The sequence below is a fragment of the Stegostoma tigrinum genome, chromosome 2, assembly GCF_030684315.1.
Source record: "Stegostoma tigrinum isolate sSteTig4 chromosome 2, sSteTig4.hap1, whole genome shotgun sequence".
NCBI lineage: Eukaryota > Metazoa > Chordata > Chondrichthyes > Orectolobiformes > Stegostomatidae > Stegostoma > Stegostoma tigrinum.
The window spans coordinates 153,094,007-153,113,000 of NC_081355.1; the positions used below are offsets into that span (position 1 = coordinate 153,094,007).

Here is an 18,994-nt window from a genome sequence, read left to right on the forward strand (position 1 = left end):
CCGGTTTCCCCTCTCAGTCCAAACATGTGCAAGTTACATGGATTAGCCATGCTAAATTGCCCTGCCATGTGCAGAAATGTGTACATTAGCCTTGGTAAATACAGGGATAGAGTGGGGGATCTGGGTTTGGGTGGGATGCTGTTTGGGAGGGCGGGGTCACTGCAAATTCAATGGGCTGAATAGCCTGTGCCTGCACTGTAGGGAGTCACCAATCAGTGGCAGAAAGTGCTGTTTATGCCCGACGCTAACTGCATTACCGCTTACCAAACCAACCAATATAAACTGAGGCACACACAGGGCAGTAGTGGTAACAAAGCATGTACAATCCCGTTAATGAACCTGCGACCTACGAAAACCAGCTAGCACTGCGGGTTGGGGTCTGTAGCAAATTACTGCAGATGCTGGACAGATTTCTGTACTGAAAGCAACAAAATTCTGGAGGTCACAGCAGGTTAAGCAGCATCCTGCCGTTCTCACATTCCAGTCACTTACACACCCTTTCTCCTGTAGCACTCTGCACGCCACTGTATTATCGAGATTGCTGCCCCCTCCATACCTCACGTCAGCTCTAATGAAGAGTCGTCTGAACTCGGAACGTTAGCTCGCTCTCTCTCCATGGATGCTGCCTGGCCTGCTGCGATTTCCAGCAATTTTTGTCTTCACCATAGGGGCTCGGCTGTGTTGTCGGTCCCAGAAATAATATTTGCCTTTGAGAGCGTTTAAGTCAGATTTTTGATTAGCTGCTGACTCCATGGTTGTCAGGGGCAGGCAGGAATGTGGATTCAATCAGACCACCTTCATAAATATAGCAGCAGGCTTGAGGAGCCGAATGGCCTCCTCCTGATTCAATGTCTACATTCTGTCTGTATGTTTGGAGTGAGCTCAGCAATGTGAGGCTGTAATGACCTTTTACAGGTAACTATTTCGCCCCGATGTGAAAGCAGAACATGTTCCTGCTACACAGTGCTGTTTGACAGGTGTCCACACACGCCTTTCAAGTCTCTAGATGATAACGGCCCTTCAGCCCATTGAAACTTACCCTTCCACAGCACAACGCTCGCTCCTTACCCTCAGTGAGTAGAAGACTCACACTTGACAGGAATCAATGGCCTAGTGGGTATTACGCTGGACTGTTCATTCAGAGACCCAGGTAATGTTTTGGGGAACCCGGGCTTGAATCCCATCATGGCAGATGGTGGAATTTGAATTCAGTAAAATATCTGGAATTAAGAATCTAATGATGACCATGAACCTGTTGTTGATTGTTGGGAAAAACCCATCTGGTTCACTAATGTCCTTGAGGGAAGGAAACTGTCATCCTTACCTGGACTGGCCTACATGTGACCCACAGCAATGTGGTCGACTTTGAACTGCCCTCTGGGCAATAAATGCTGCCTGGTCAGCGACACCCTCATCCTGTTAATGAATAAAGAAAGAAACAACTTTGGCCTCAGGCCATCTGCGACTAACGTTCCAGACACAATTTGATTTCCTGTTTCCAGTGGGAACTCGAATCCCATCATTCACATCTGTTCAGGTTTAGATTAGACTCTTCTGGTTAAGCAAAAAAACCAATCTCTCAATCAACCTACAGAAGACCCAGAAATAGAATTGAGTAAACTCCAGCGGACGAGAGCATTAGGACCCCGGTCTGCAAATTATCTTGATTGTCGCGTACTGAAGTCTCTGATAATTTGATAGTGCTGAGAGAAGAAATTCTATCCACCAGAGAAAATGCATTACAACTAGAAATGATTGTCCTTGCAGCATGGGGCTGTGTGTGGAGAGAACCAATCCATTAGAACATCTGAGGTCTCTTGTATCTCAATAGTTTTAAGTAATTAATAAAGAGGACAGGTAGGATTGTCAATTACTTAATAAACTGGTAACATTAAGAGTCACTGACCTATAACGGAGCCAAATGCAGAATAAGATGGAGACCTTTCTTTCAACATTAATCTTTTCCCTCAATTATTACAGTGTAAGACAGCTATTCGATCCATCAAGCCAGTGCTATCCCTTTGAAAGAACTTGCAGTTATTGTTTCACTCTTACTATCCTCTTCTCCCCCCTACAGCCCTATAAATTAAGATATTTATTCAATTTCTGTTTAGCAGGTTCCAGTTGAATCTGCCTTTCAGGCAGCACATGCCAGATTGTACCATTCGCTATGCCATGTTTTACAAAAGGCACAGACTTCACATCCTGTGTCCCACTCCGATTAGTGGGCCCTCCTTCCAGTGGAAACAATTTCTCTTTCCTCACTGCCTGGTAGTCTCCTACAGATCTCCCCTTCACCCTTCTGTCACTCCATGTAACCAGTCATCCTGAGGACCGTTTGAGTAAATCTCTCAAAGGGCCTTTGCATCCTTCCTGACCAGAAATCTGACGCCGTGCTGCAACTGGAATCAAACCAGGGAAGTTAGGAGGTGAGCTTCATAATGGTTTTGACGGACGCTGTGCTGTTGTGTTTGCTGCAGAGTGGAAAGCATGAGTCAACGAACAGTGGGTGACCCCGAGCACCTTCAGGATATTAGCAGTCGGATGATGGACAACGAGAAGGCTCGGTCCTGCCTGATTCCCATGGGGTAAAGCACTCTCTTCTGTCCTAACCTCTGTGTGGGTTGCAAACCATGATTATCTAGCCCCTTCCTCATTCCAAATACCCCGCTCGACACTCCTGGCGTTTTACTTTGCTTGATGTTTTTCCATGGGGTATGAGCAACAAGAGTTCTTTCTCTAAGATGGGGGCATTTGAAACTAGGGGGCTTCGGGTTTTTAAAGGTATAAAAGGGACACGGGGCAACCTTTTGTTTGCACGGAGTGTGGTTAGTGTGTGGAATGCACAGCCAGAGGAATTGGTGGATGTAGGTACTGTTAAAATGTTTAAAAGATATTTGAATAAATGCATGCGTAAGAAATGTTTCGGGGGGGGGGCGTGATATGGGCCAAGTGAAACTGATTTAGTTTGGGAACATGGTCGGTGGACTTGTTGGACCAATTGGGACTGTTTCCATGCTATAGGACTCTGTGACCCTGGCTGGGCCAGCATTTATTTCCATCCTCAATCAAACCAAGGGTCTCACTGGGACCAATTTAGAGCCAACCGCATTTGCTGTGGGCTTTTGAAGTCACATGTAGGCCAAAGTGGGTAAGGAAAGCAGATTTCCTTCCCAGAAGGATATTAGTGAACCATTGGGTTTTATGATGATTGAATTCAAATTTCATCAGCTGCAGTGGTATAATTTGAACTCCTATCCCCAGAACAGTGGCCTGGCCTATGGTTTAGTCCAATGACATTACTGTTATGTCACCATTGTTCCTGTAACTAGCAATGACATTGATATCTGTGCTCTTTATTTAAGAGGTTATAAAGGATGAACCATCTTGGCCTAGTGGTGTTTTTATCACTTGACTTGTAAATCCATAGACCCTATTAATGTCCTGGGACCTGGGTTTAAATCCCACTGTGGCAAATTTGAATTCAATAAAAATCTGCAATTAAGAATCTAATGATCATCATTAAACTGTTGTCTAATTGTCAAAAAAAACTCATCTTATTTACTAATGTCCTTCAGGGAAGAAAATCTGCTGCTCCTTGCCTATTCTGGCCTACATGTGACTCCAGACCCACAGCAAAGTGCTTGACACTCAACTGCCCCCTGGGCAATTAGGGATGGGCAATAAATGCTGCCTGGTCAGTGACACCCATAGCCTACGAATTAATAGAAAATGAATAATTCGGGGGTGCGTGGGGTGCTGCTCTTTGAATAGGCTGCAGCTAACGCTATGTGACAGCATCTGCAAAGAGCAGCATCCAAACAGCAATCAGGGAACAAGTTCTGAGGAAGGGTCACCGGACCTGAAACTTAACTCTGTTTTCTCCTTCACAGATGATGCCAGACCTGCTGAGCTTTTCCAGCAACTTTGTTTTTGTTCCTGATTTACAGCATCCGCAGTTATTTTGGTTTTTATTTCGTTAGGGGAACAAGTTCTTCAAAGATGGAGTTTATGATTTGGGGAGGTGACGGTCTAGGGGTGTAACTGTGGAACTACTAATTCAGAGACATAGGGCAATGACCTGGGGACTCGAGTTTGAATCCCACCACAGCAGGAATTTGAATTCAGTAGAAATTTGGAATGAAGAGTCTAATGATAACTATTAATCCATTGTCGATTGTTGGGGAAAAACCCATCTGTTCACTAATGTCTTTAGGGAAGGAAAGTGCCATCCTTACCTGGTCTGGCCTACATGTAACTCCAGACCCAGAGCAATGTGGTCGACTCTTGGCTACTGTCTGAGCAATTAGGAATGGACAATAAATATTGGCCTAGCCAGTGACGCTTTCAGCCCACAAAGAATATATAAAAGAAAGATGAAATATCTGCATTTGGATAGCTCCTTTTATAAGCTTAACAGATCCCCAAGACTTTGCAGCCTGTTTTAGTATGGCAGTCTGTTTTGATGTAGGCACTAATTCAGACAAAGGTTCTGCTTGCTGTCGATAGCTGTGATGTGTCTCGCTGGTCTCTCTCACAGGATAACTTCAGAGAACGTGGCCGAGAGATTTGGGATTTCCAGGGAAGAGCAGGATTCCTTTGCTGCCGCCTCTCAGCAGAAGTACGTTGCCTCCACCCCACCCCTGCCAGCTCAGTGAGCACATCGATCAGAGCAATACATCTGTGGGACTTCAGCAGCATCACCTGTGACCATTTGGCCCATCCTGCATGTACTAGGCTGTTCCAAAGCCACAGCCTGGCTCTCATACTGCCAAAGTTACTGTAAATCTATACTAGTCCCACCTTCCCCATAGCTTTGAATGTTAAGACATGTCAAGTGCTCATCTATAAAAGGTTGTGAGGAGCCCCCACCAGATCCAAAGCCCCACCTGCTTAAGCCGTTTCTGGCTCTCCTGCTCCTTGCTGTGAGAATCTTAATTTGACAATCCCACAGCACACCAACAGGGGGATGTGTACCTCTCCGAATGGTGTCTCCTTTTCAGCGAGCTAATGGAGTTTGAAACTTCCTGATCTGTAAGCCCCAGTAACCTTGGGGAATCTCTCTGTGCTGTAGCCGAAGCAGGGATATCTTACATACAGAAACATCTATATATTATATGCATATTGTGTTTTTATTACTGAAACGAGAGACACGCTGCTAGAGCTTTCCATCTTGCAGTCATCAAGGCACATACAGGAATGGCACATTTTAAATGATCACCACTTTTTATATTACAGGAGAACAGGGTACTGACATGTTGTCAGCTTGTGCCTTTTATAACAATCCAGTCATTTTATGGTCACCATTATTAGCTCTCTATTGCTGATTTAGTTTACTGAGTATAGCTGAAAAAAGACATATTTTTGTCTGCCAAGAGCTGAGCTCTGTATATTAGTATCTGTAGCTTCCAGCACACATGAGCCCAATTGTCTGGCTTAACTCAGTTGTCAGTGTAATTCTTTGCACACTCAAGATTATCAAGCAAGTGCTGTCCAACTGCAGAATCACATTGAATGCCGGACACTGTGCTGCGGGTTTTATGAGTGCAGTCTGTATGGGTTATGCAGAGGAACTTGCTTGTTCAGACAACCAAGGGGATATACAGTTTAATGCAATCCCAAGTTCTGTTCTTTGCAGACAGATACAACATGTCTATGTACCTTTTTCAACTCAAAGTAGATAATGGCCATTCAACCCCAAGGTAACCAGAGTCAACCTGCCTGATTTTAGAAAAGAAAGGGAAACCTGGCAGTTAACTGTCATTTGTTGTTAACTGGTGCTTATCCCATGGCAATGCCTCTACCAGTCAGAGTCCACTTGGCCACCAGGTCCTCTCTTGCAGCATGAATGTTTTCCCCTTCAGTTTGTATTCTTGAAAATGTCTTGAGTGTAAATTGAAAAGCTTCAACAAAAAAAAATGTCATTTTCAAATCTTTGCAGTTTCACCCCTCCTTCAGATGTCAGTGAGAAAGGTGGCATCAGACTTAGAATTTATAAGCAAAAGATCAAAGGCTCATAGAACTGGTGCAAATGTGTTGAACAAACTTAAGATGGCTGTTAAATCTTTAATCAGTTAGAAAGGATTAATATGCAAATTCCAGAATTTCTTTCAAGTCACTGTCCTGGGATTTATCAGTTCCCTCGGTGAACCAGAGGTGACATCCTAGGTCAGGCAATGCATTCAAATATAGTCTGGTGTCGTGTGATTTTTGACCTTGTCCACCCCAGTCCAACACTGGCATGTCCATATCATTTTCCAGCAATATTCAAGTGTTATACAATCAAACAATTTTTTAAAAGATAATTTAAACTTTAAATGCTCTGACATTAATAACAGGATTTGAGTTTGATTATCCTGAACATGGATCCGAGTTTATTGAATGACTAGTCCGGTGATATCACTGCAGTACCATTATAACCGTTGCTGGTGGTCAGTGCTCATGTATGTTTTGTTTGGCATTGCAGAGCAGCCCAGGCTCAGAGAATGGGCCTATTTGATGCTGAGATCATACCAGTTAAAACTACCATCCTTGATTCAGCTGGCAACAGTAAAACCATCACCATCACCCAGGACGACGGGATCCGAGCCAGCACAACGGTGTCCGGCCTCGGTAAACTGCAGCCAGCGTTCAAGGAGAATGGCACCACCACAGCAGGTACAGGCCCTGGCACCAGGAGCTGCCAGTATTCGGTAAATCTGAGGGCAGGAGATGGGTGAGGGAGTTGGGTTATGGTGAGGGGGCGGGGAAACAGAGGATTGTTGGTGAGCTCCCTGTTGTTTCAATGGGACCCCCCCCCCCCCCCCCCCAACACCACACTCACTGTATCCGAGAGTGTACGGTCAGAGCAGAGTTCAAGCTGATTTGTTTGAAGTTGAGAAAGCTGCTTAAAAAATCCTTGAGGATTATCGAGCTCAATAAATAGTGGCATTGAGTGCAAGTCAAGGGTGTGCTGCTAAAGCCTGGAAGGACCCCTGGGGAGCACTGCCTCCAATTCTGAGCACCAGACTTTAGGCAGGAGGTCAACTGCTTGGAGAGGATAGAGGTTTATTCAAATGGTTCCAGCAAATCAAATACAAAAGCAGGAGGTTATGCTTCAGTTATACAGGGCATCAGTGAGGTCACATCTGGAGAAATGTGTACTGTCTTAACCCCCGAGTTAGGAAGAATGCAAGTGCAATGGGGAGGCAATGGCTCAGTGGTATTGCTGGACTGTTAATCCAGAAACCCAGATAATGTTCTGGGGACCGGCATTCGAATCCCACCAGGGCAGATGGTGGAATTTGAAATTTAATAAGAATCTAACGATGACCGTGAATCCATTGTCGATCGTCAGGAAAATCTCATCTGGTTCACTAATGCCTTTAGGGAAGGAAGCTGCCGTCCTTACCTGGTCTGGCCTATATATGACTCCAGACCCACAGCTAAGTGATTGACTCTTAACCACCCTCAGGGCAATTAGGGATGGGCAATAAATGCTGCCTGGTCAGTGACACCCTCATCCCGTGAATGAATAAAGGAAGAGTGGTGGAAGCTCATTCTAAGAAAAATAAACAAACAGTGAAATTCACAGCTGACCTTGGACAAACCCGTGTGGGAGAGCTCACAGCAGGGGAGCAGCTAAGTGGCTTTTTTAAAGTGTTGTTGAAAGCTGAGGGGTGACCTTACTGAAGTCAATAAAATCATGAGGGGGCATAGATCGGTTGAGTAGCCAAAGTCTTTTCCCCAGGGTAGGGGAGTCCAACATTGGAGGGCATGGGCTTAAGCTGAGAGGGGAAAGATTTAAGAGGGCAATTTGTTCACACAGGATGGTGCATGTATGGAATAAGTTGCCAGAGCAAGTGGTAAAGGCTGGTATAATTACAAAATTTAAAAGGCATCAGGTTGGGTATATGAATAAGGCGTAGAGCTGGATGAACACAGCAGACCAAGCAGCATCGTAGGAGCAGGAAAGCTGACATTTCAGGCCTAGGCCAGAAACGTCAGCTTTCTTGCTCCTGTGATGCTGCTGGGCCTGCTGTGTTCATCCACAGCTACACCTTGTTATCTCAGATTCTCCAGCTCCTACTGCCTCTGGGTATATGAATAGGAAGGGTTTAGCGGGTTACGGGCCAAATGCTGGCAAATAAGACTAGATTAATTTAGGATATTTGGTTGGCACAGATGAGTTGGACTGGAGGGTCAGTTTCCAAGCTGTAAAGCTCTATGACTCTGAGGGTTGTTGGATTGATGCCTGGAAGAGGTTTCTCCTTTTGAGGAGAGGTTGGACAAACTAGGCTTGTATCATCTGGAACTGAGAAAAGTAAGAGGCCACTTGATTGAAACACAAGATCCTGTCTTGACCAGAGTCAGAGATAATGGGAACTGCAGATGCTGGAGAATTCCAAGATAACAAAATGTGAGGCTGGATGAACACAGTAGGCCAAGCAGCATCTCAGGAGCACAAAAGCTGACGTTTCGGGCCTAGACTCTCATCAGAGAGGGGGATGGGGAGAGGGAACTGGAATAAATAGGGAGAGAGGGGGAGGCGGACCGAAGATGGAGAGTAAAGAAGATAGGTGGAGAGGAGAGTGTAGGTGGGGAGGTGGGGAGGGGATAGGTCAGTCCAGGGAAGATGGACAGGTCAAGGAGGTGGGATGAGGTTAGTAGGTAGCTGGGGGTGCGGCTTGGGGTGGGAGGAAGGGATGGGTGAGAGGAAGAACCAGTTACGGAGGCAGAGACAGGTTGGACTGGTTTTGGGATGCAGTGGGTGGGGGGGAAGAGCTGGGCTGGTTGTGTGGTGCAGTGGGGGGAGGGGACGAACTGGGCTGGTTTAGGGATGCAGTAGGGGAAGGGGAGATTTTGAAACTGGTGAAGTCCACATTGATACCATATGGCTGCAGGGTTCCCAGGCGGAATATGAGTTGCTGTTCCTGCAACCTTCGGGTGGCATCATTGTGGCAGTGCAGGAGGCCCATGATGGACATGTCGTCTAGAGAATGGGAGGGGGAGTGGAAATGGTCTGCGACTGGGAGGTGCAGTTGTTTGTTGCAAACCGAGCGTAGGTATTTTGCAAAGCGGCCCCTAAGCCTCCGCTTGGTTCCCCCAACGTAGAGGAAGCCGCACCGGGTACAGTGGATGCAGTTTACCACATTGGCAGATGTGCAGGTGAACCTCTGCTTAATGTGGAATGTCATCTTGGGGCCTGGGATAGGGGTGAGGGAGGAGGTGTGGGGGCAAGTGTAGCATTTCCTGCGGTTGCAGGGCGAGGTGCCGGGTGTGGTGGGGTTGGAGGGCAGTGTGGAGCGAACAAGGGAGTCACGGAGAGAGTGGTCTCTCCGGAAAGCAGACAGGGGAGGGAATGGAAAAATGTCTTGGGTGGTGGGGTCGGATTGTAAATGGCGGAAGTGTCGGAGGATGATGCGTTGTATCCGGAGGTTGGTAGGGTGGTGTGTGAGAACGAGGGGGATCCTCTTAGGGCGGTTGTGGTGGGGGCGGGGTGTGAGGAATGTGTTGCGGGAAATACGGGAGACGCGGTCAAGGGCGTTCTCGATCACTGTGGGGGGAATGTTGCGGTCCTTAAAGAACTTGGACATCTGGGATGTGCGGGAGTGGAATGTCTTATCGTGGGAGCAGATGCGGCGAAGGCGGAGGAATTGGGAATAGGGGATGGAATTTTTTCAGGAGGGTGGGTGGGAGGAGGTGTATTCTAGGTAGCTGTGGGAGTCGGTGGGCTTGAAATGGACATCAGTTACAAGCTGGTTGCCTGAGATGGAGACTGAGAGGTCCAGGAAGGTGAGGGATGTGCTGGAGATGGCCCAGGTGAACTGAAGGTTGGGTGGAAGGTGTTGGTGAAGTGGATGAACTGTTCAAGCTCCTCTGGGGAGCAAGAGACGGCGCCGATACAGTCATCAATGTACCGGAGGAAGAGGTGGGGTTTGGGGCCTGTGTAGGTGCGGAATAGGGACTGTTCCACGTAACCTACAAAGAGGCAGACATAGCTGACGCCCATGCGGGTGCCCATGGCCACCCCCTTAGTCTGTAGGAAGTGGGAGGAGTCAAAAGAGAAGTTGTTGAGTGTGAGGACGAGTTCAGCTAGGCGGATGAGAGTGTCGGTGGAGGGGGACTGGTCAGGCCTGCGGGACAGGAAGAAGTGGAGGGCCTTAAGGCCATCCTCCCACTCACCCTCCTGCAAAAATTCCATCCCCTATTCCCAATTCCTCCGCCTTCGCCGCATCTGCTCCCACGATAAGACATTCCACTCCCGCACATCCCAGATGTCCAAGTTCTTTAAGGACCGCAACATTCCCCCCACAGTGATCGAGAACGCCCTTGACCGCGTCTCCCGTATTTCCCGCAAAACATCCCTCACACCCCGCCCCCACCACAACCGCCCTAAGAGGATCCCCCTCGTTCTCTCACACCACCCTACCAACCTCCGGATACAACGCATCATCCTCCGACACTTCCGCCATTTACAATCCGACCCCACCACCCAAGACATTTTTCCATTCCCTCCCCTGTCTGCTTTCCGGAGAGACCACTCTCTCCGTGACTCCCTTGTTCGCTCCACACTGCCCTCCAACCCCACCACACCCGGCACCTTGCCCTGCAACCGCAGGAAATGCTACACTTGCCCCCACACCTCCTCCCTCACCCCTATCCCAGGCCCCAAGATGACATTCCACATTAAGCAGAGGTTCACCTGCACATCTGCCAATGTGGTAAACTGCATCCACTGTACCCGGTGCGGCTTCCTCTACGTTGGGGGAACCAAGCGGAGGCTTAGGGGCCGCTTTGCAAAATACCTACACTCGGTTTGCAACAAACAACTGCACCTCCCAGTCGCAGACCATTTCCACTCCCCCTCCCATTCTCTAGACGACATGTCCATCATGGGCCTCCTGCACTGCCACAATGATGCCACCCGAAGGTTGCAGGAACAGCAACTCATATTCCGCCTGGGAACCCTGCAGCCATATGGTATCAATGTGGACTTCACCAGTTTCAAAATCTCCCCTTCCCCTACTGCATCCCTAAACCAGCCCAGTTCGTCCCCTCCCCCCACTGCACCACACAACCAGCCCAGCTCTTCCCCCCCACCCACTGCATCCCAAAACCAGTCCAACCTGTCTCTGCCTCCGTAACTGGTTCTTCCTCTCACCCATCCCTTCCTCCCACCCCAAGCCGCACCCCCAGCTACCTACTAACCTCATCCCACCTCCTTGACCTGTCCGTCTTCCCTGGACTGACCTATCCCCTCCCTACCTCCCCACCTATACTCTCTCCACCTATCTTCTTTACTCTCCATCTTCGGTCCGCCTCCCCCTCTCTCCCTATTTATTCCAGTTCCCTCTCCCCATCCCCCTCTCTGATGAAGGGTCTAGGCCCGAAACGTCAGCTTTTGTGCTCCTGAGATGCTGCTTGGCCTGCTGTGTTCATCCAGCCTCACATTTTATTATCTTGACCAGAGTCAGCTTTGTTTTTGTATGGTCTGATCTACTTGCTTACTTAGGTGGGACTCATTTTACATTGATCATGAGATGTGGTTTATTATTGTTGAAACACAAGATAGATATATACACAGCTTTACAAAACCAATCTTCCCCTCTTATATCCTGAGTAACCTTTCAGTTCTTAAATGTTGATGCCCACACACCAGTTTGAAATCTGGTTTGGGAGCACAAGACATTAGAATGTGTGTACTACTGTGATTACAGTTGGTCAAACTGGAGTTGAGGCTGTTCTTCTTGCTCCCAAGGTTCCTGCTTCTTGGTCATAATGTTCTCTGGAGGGCTTGTGAGTCCCCTCTGATTTGAGTGACTTCTTTTAACTAGTTGTCTGGGTTATTTTCAAGTACAGGGGCTTGGCAGTAGTTTGATGTAACAATGTAATTAGCACAATTTGAGTTTCTATCTCAGGAAGGGGTGTTAACAAAGATGGTAATGGATATTGTAATTTCCCCTATTAATTGAGCTGACCCTAGCAGCCAAGGTAAACAAACGGGAGGCTGGAAGAATGCAGCAGGCCAGGCAGCATCTGGAGGAAAGGAGCAATCAATGTTTCAGGTATAACCCTTCTCCAGGAAGGATAATACCCAAAATGTTGACCACTGCTTTCCTCCAAATGCTGCCTGGCCTGCTGCGTTCTTCCAGCCTCCTGTTCGTCTGCCTTGCATTCCAGCATCTACAGTTTTGTTTTGTCTCTGTAATCTGGGAGCCAAGCTGTGTTTACTGAAACTCAGATGTATTGTTCCACCTGAAATCTTGCAGCATTATCTCATCGACATCCCATCAATAGTTAGTCAAAGTCAATGGCTTGCATATCTGTCTGACCTGATCTGATTCCCAGCATGCCATTCAGTTGGCCAAAAGAGCAGCTATTTTATTTGGAAGGGACATTCCACTGCCTACCCTGGGTGGATATGTAAATACATCCTGTTGTGGGACAATCTAGAACTATGGGGTCATTGCTTACAAATAAGACATTACCCATTTAGGACAGCGATGTGAGGAATTTCCTACTATCAAGCCAATGAGTCCCTGGATATCTCTCCCTCAAAGTAGTGAAAGCAGACTCTTTGAACATTTTTTTTAAGACAGATTCTTGATGGGCAAGTGGGCTAAAGGTTTTCATGGATAGGTGGGAAAGTGGGGCAATTGGATCAGTCACAATCATATTGAATGATGGAACAGGCTGAAGGGCTGAGTGGCCTTCTCCTGTCCCAATTTCCATGTATGTGGAGAGGCTGGGGTTATTGTTGGAGCAGGGAAGGTAGAGAAGAGCGTTTTTTAAAAAAATTCATTTACAGATGCAGGTATCACTGGATAGGTCAGCATTTATTGCCCAGCTCTAATTGCCCAGAGGTCAGTTTAGAGTCGGCCACATTGCTGTGGGTCTGGAGTCACATGTGGGACAGACCAGGTAAGGATGGCAATTCCCTTCCCTAAAGGACATCAGTGAACCAGATGGGGTTTTTCCAACAATTGATGATGGTTTCCTGGTCATCATTAGACTCTTAATTCCAGATTTATTTTTAATGGAACTTAAATTCTACCGTCTGCCTCTGAATTTGGGTGTCTAGGTGAATAGTCTAGCCATAATACCATGAGGCCATCACATTTTATTGAGTAGATGGGAAGAAAGCCATTTCTAGTGAAGGAGGACCGATAGTGAGGAGAATTGGTGAAAGGACCAGGTTGGAGACTCACTTTTACAAAGCAAGCTCCACTGATCCAGAACACACTGCCAGAAAGGATGCCAGAAGTAGGATAAGTAATAATTTCCGACAGAAAAGTAAATAAATACTTACAAAGGACACGTATGCGACTGTTCTTCAGAACTGAATAGAAAGGTGTCTTTTTCACCTGTGTTTTTTCCAGTTCTCAGTTCTGAAAAAGAGTCACATTGGGCTCAAAACATTAACACTGTCTCTCTCTCTCTCTCTCAAAACAGAAGCTGAGTTTCTCAAGCACTTTGTTTCAGAGCCTAGTGCTTTGATGTAATAAAGTCTTTAGGGATATCTGCAGCCAGTATGCACTGACGGTAGTCAAAGTGTGCAGAAAGGTTGAAGCTTCATGAGAGCTGTTCTTGTCAGTTTCTCTCATAGGGTGTTGGTGAGTGAATTAAAGCACAGAATAGCATTTTACCTGACCTGTTGTCTGCGAGTCATCTTAAGCCATGTTACCTGTGACTGGTCTGCCTCTGCCCACTGATATACCTGACCGTCTCTGCGTGTTTGGAATGTAAATGTAAATGCTGACGACTCTCCTCGTTGTCATCAGGGAACTCGAGCCAAGTTAGTGATGGAGCAGCTGCACTTCTGGTGGCAAGGCGTTCCAAAGCAATTGAGCAGGGCCTTCCCATCCTGGGTGTGTTGAGGTCATATGCGGTTGTTGGAGTGCCACCTGACATCATGGGGATAGGACCTGCCTACGCCATCCCAGCAGCGCTGGAGAAAGCAGGTAAGAAGAGCAGGGTGATTAGACCCCACCCCCCAAACGTGGCGACATTCCGATGCAGCTTCACTCTCCAACATGTTACAACAACTTTCACAATACCGTCGATGCATGTATTAAAAGAAAGTCCCGAGCGCTGCTTGGGGGAGTGTCTGCAAACGGTATTTGAAACTGTGCGGAGAGGCCGTTGAAATGGCAGTCGAAAGGGGTCAGGTTTGAGCAGCATCTATGAGGGGGAGGCGTTCAGGGAGGGAATTCCAGAACTTCATGTGTAGGAAGCTTAAGGCCCAGCTATCAACAGCAAAGTGACCAAAATCACTGAAATTGGAGGGTGGCAAAGATCTCTGAGGGCTCCGGGGATAGGCTGGGGGACAAGGCCTAAGGACTGCTTTGTACCACAAGCTGGGTTTTCTTTTCAAAATGAAGATCTTTCTGGGCATGGGGAAAGCCAACAGACCATTATATATTTGAAGGAGAGACTGTGCCTGACTGATGTTTCTGCCGCCTGTCCCCTGTACACAGTGCAGGACCCGGCATTACCCACCATTGGAATGCAGGTGCCTCTGACAAAAGATCACTGAAAGGCAATGTAAGATAGAGGTTACAATTGTAAAGGAGGCACAGGGACCTGGGTGTATATGTGCACAGACCATTGAAAGTGGAGGGACAGGCAGACAGAGCAGTTAATAAAGTATACAATGCCTAGGCTTTAATAGGGGCATAGAGTATAAGAGCCAGGAAGTGATACTGGACTTGTACAAGTCACCATTAGGCTTTATCTGGAGTATTGTGTGCCACAGTGCCACACACACACACACACACACAACACACCTACCTTCGTGGAGATGTCACCTTAAATCTATGTCCTCTCATTTGTTTTTCTTTCATGAGCCAAAACAGTGTTTGCTTCATCTGCTGTCTGCTCTGTCCAGCCCGCTCACAACTTCCACAGCCTCTATCACATCACCTGTCTGCCACCTTCTTTCCAAGGAGGACAGTCCCAAGTTCTTCAATCTATCCTCAGAACTGAAATTTCTGGTTTTTCGAACCATTCTTGCGAATCTGTTCTGCACGCTCTCCACTTCTTTCCTATAATGCGGTGCCCACTATGGCACACAGTACTCCAGATAAAGCCTAATGGTGACTTGTACAAGTCCAGTATCACTTCCTCGCTCTTATACTCTATGCCCCTATTAAAGCTTAGGCACTGTATACTTTATTAACTGCTCTGTCTGCCTGTCCCTCCACTTTCAATGGTCTGTGCACATATACACCCAGGTCCCTGTGCCTCCTTTACAATTGTAACCTCTATCTTACATTGCCTTTCAGTGATCTTTTGTCCTAAATACACCACCACACACCCTTCTGCATTTTAACTTATCTGCCATCCTTCTGCCCACTTCACAAACTTGTCTATACCCTTCTCGCGTTCCATACTGTCCTCACAGTTGTTCCATATTTCATGTCATTTGCAAAGTTTGAAACTGTCCTCTGCACACCAAGATCCAAATCTTATAGGAAGTTTATAAAATCATGAGGGGCACTGAAAGGATGAAAGTCAAGGTCTTTTCACAGGATAGGGGAGTCTAAAGCTCGTCTTCATAGGTTTAAGGTGACAAGAGAAAGATCTAAAAGGGACCTAAGGGGAAACTTTTTCACACAGAGGGTGGTGCGTGTATGGAATGAGCTGCCAGAGGAGGTGGTGGAGGCTGGTACAGTGACAACATTTAAAAGGCATCTGGATGGGGACATGAATAGGAAGAGTTTAGAGGGATGTGGACCAAATACTGGCAAATGGGACTAGATTTATTTAGGATGTCTGGTCAGCATGGACAGGTTGGACCAGAGGGTCTGTTTCTGTGCTGTATGACTATGACGCTCGTTAATGTGCATCAGAAAATGCACGGGTTCCAAAACCAGCCCCTGGGGAATTGCACTACCATTACAAACCTCCTTTCGACCTGAAAAAATAGCCATTGACCATTAATCTCTCTCCCATCACCCAGGTGGGTAGGGCACATTCGCAGTAGGATAGGCAGCTTTATCTGAGGACAGGTCTTTGGTAGGAGGGCTGGGTGAGGGGAAGCATCCCATTCAAGGTCATACCCTCTAACTCCCTAGCCTCATGAGCCCACTCCCACAACTCAGTCCGTCCTGTCACTGCCGATACCTGAGAATTACGTTTAGTCTGATCTCCTCTTCCTCAGGGACTGCTTGGCAGCAGCGCTGAGTTAGAAAGCAGTCTGACCAAAGCCCCTCCAGCCTCGGGTGGAGCTCTCACCCTGAGCCACTCTGTGTCACACTGAGCATGAATGGATACAGGGCAGGAGGGGTTGACACATTGTGTTTCCTGATCAACTGGGAGCCAATGGCCTGGTGGTATTGTTGCTGGAGGCTAATCCAGAGACCCAGGTAATGTCCTGGAGGTCAGGGTTCAAATCCTGTTATGGCAGATGGTGGAATTTGAGTTCAATAAAATTGAATTAGGAGTATAATTATGAACACCAATAGTCAAACAAACCCATCTGGTTCACTAATACCCTTTAGGGAAGGAAACTGTTATCCTTACCTACATGTGACTCCAGACCCACAGCAATGTGATTGACTCTCAACTGCCCTCTGAGTAATTAGGGATGGGCAATAAATGCTGGTCAGGCCAATGATGCCCATATCCCGTGAACAAATGAATAAAAAAATTCTTAACCTGCTGTCTGAAACCCCCGCCCGTTTCTGCTGGGTGGTTTTGATTTGACGTGCAGGCCGTATTTCAGGTTCTACTGTTCAGGACATAATGTCATGACCAGTATTATCGAGGAAAGATTGAGAGAGCTATGGCTTTTCTCTTTAGAATGACACAGGATGTGAGGTGACTTGATAGAGGTGTACAAAATGATCAGAAGTATAGATAGAGTGGACAGCCAGAGACTGACTACTGTGGAGGTAACCATTACGAGGGGGCATAGTTTTAAAGTGAGTGGAGGTAGATATAGGGGAGACATTAGAGGTAGGTTCTTTACTCAGAGAGTGGTAGGGCCATGGAATGTGGTGTTAGAGAGGGCAATGAAGTTGGTCTCATTAGGGGCATTTAAGTGGCTATTAGATAGGCGTATGGATGATAGTATAAGGTAGGGGTGAAAGGTTAGATACACCTTAGGTTTAGGGTAGAACTTCGGCACAACATCGTGGGCCGAAGGGCCTATACCATGCTGTACTGTTCTATGTTAGATGCATTATGGAACCCCTTTAGAATGTAGCAAAGCGGCAATCACATTTAGCCCCAGTCTTCTCTTTCTCAGTGAAAACATGGTTAATTGACACTATCGTCCTCATAATCCAGTCACTCCATCTGCACCATCATTCTGCTCATTCTCTCAGTCTCAGCACTGTCCTCTCTGTGTTGTAACAATATGATGTTCAAAGGATAGTGATTTAGGATAATTGGCAAAATGACTCAGGAGATGGAGGGGAATAAGGAGATTTGTTTTACACACTGCCTGAGGGTGTTAGAAGCAGATTCAACAAAACAACTTTAAAATGGGAATTGCAGGAATGCTCGAAAGACTTGAGATTTATATAAGATTTTACGCAATCACTGGATATCTCAAAGCGCTGCATAGCCAGTGAAGGATTTGTGGAAATATAGCCAGTGTTGTAATGTAGGAATCTGGGCCATCATCACATGTTCAACAAACTCCCAAAAATAGCAATATGATAAAGACAGACTTCTGTTATTGTTCGAACGATCAACCAATTGTTTAGGGGTGAGTATTTGCTACAACATCAGGAAGCATTTCTCTCCTGCTCTTAAAAACTCTGCCACTTTCTCATCTGCCCAAGAAGGCGGGTCATGTCTCAGTTTAATGTCTGCTCTGAAAGGCAGCACCGTCTGGGAAAGGTTGGAAGGGTTATGGGGCCGCAAGCAGGCAAATAGGACTAGTTCAGTTTATGAAACCTGGTCAGCGTGGACAAGTTGGGCTGAAGGGCCCGTTTCTATGTTATGACTGTATAACTGATACCACGCTGGAGCGTCAGCCTTGACTGTGTGATCACGCACAGAAGTGGCACTTGAACCTGGAACTTTGTGAAGTCAGTGTTTTACCGACTGAGCCACAAGCAGGCAGTAGTCTAAGAAGCAAAATCTATGAGGCAATGAGGAAAATTATGCGGCATTTTGAACTGATTGGATTGGTCTTTGAGTCAGTCTGCATGGGCATGATGGTTAGAATGGCCTCCTGGACAGCATCAGTCTGTGTCCCTGTCTCCTTTGACCAAAGCAATGGTTTTGAGTTCATTGATGCCTAAAAACCTTGTTTGATTTGATTTCTAAGTTTTAATTTTTTTCTTCCCCCTCCATCAGGACTAACGATTAATGACATCGATGTGTTTGAAATTAATGAGGCGTTTGCTAGTCAGGTGAGAAACATATACATTAAACATTAATTGTTGCCTAAATCCAAGGAAGTACTGAATGGAAATGTATAGAAAACATGTTGAGCTTGTCTGTGTTTCCTCTTTAAACTAATAACATGACAGTTTCCAGTGTCCTCCCCTTCACTGTGTAGTTCCAAAACTTGGTAACTCTCAATGAGTAAGTGGATGAAGAAATTAAAATGTATGTTCAGTTGAAACAGATAGTTCCTGCAGCACTAATGCTTTGCAGTGTGTGCTGTCTGCAAGATGCATTGCAGCAACTTACCAATGCTCCCTTCGACAGCACTTTCCAAAATCTGTGACCTCAACCTCCAAGCAGGCACACCACCACTAGCAAGCACACCCAAAGTTCATCTAACTTAGAAATACATCGCCATTCCTTTACTGTGGCTGGGTCAAAATCCTGGAATGTCCTCCCATACAGCACCTTTACAAGATGGGCTCATCACTATGTTCTCAAGACCATTAGGGATAGTTAATAAATGCTAATCATAGAGACATACAGCTTGGAAACAGACTCTTCGGTCCAACCCGTCCAAGCTAACCACATATCCAGCATTTGGCCTATATCCCTCTAAACCCTTCCTATTCACATGCCCATCCAGGTGCCTTTTAAATGTTGTAAT

General features: G+C 46.7%; 1 protein-coding gene across 1 annotated transcript in view; it reads left to right on the top strand.

The window, feature by feature from the left end:
- Positions 1-18,994, top strand: part of acaa1 (acetyl-CoA acyltransferase 1) — a 35,927-nt gene that overhangs the window by 12,297 nt on the left and 4,636 nt on the right. Inside the window, exons 6-10 of the mRNA XM_048549856.2 lie at positions 2,481-2,588; positions 4,541-4,621; positions 6,467-6,657; positions 13,764-13,943; positions 18,295-18,350. Of these exons, the coding sequence (XP_048405813.1) occupies positions 2,481-2,588; positions 4,541-4,621; positions 6,467-6,657; positions 13,764-13,943; positions 18,295-18,350 (616 nt within the window). The remainder of the gene's footprint in view (positions 1-2,480; positions 2,589-4,540; positions 4,622-6,466; positions 6,658-13,763; positions 13,944-18,294; positions 18,351-18,994) is intronic.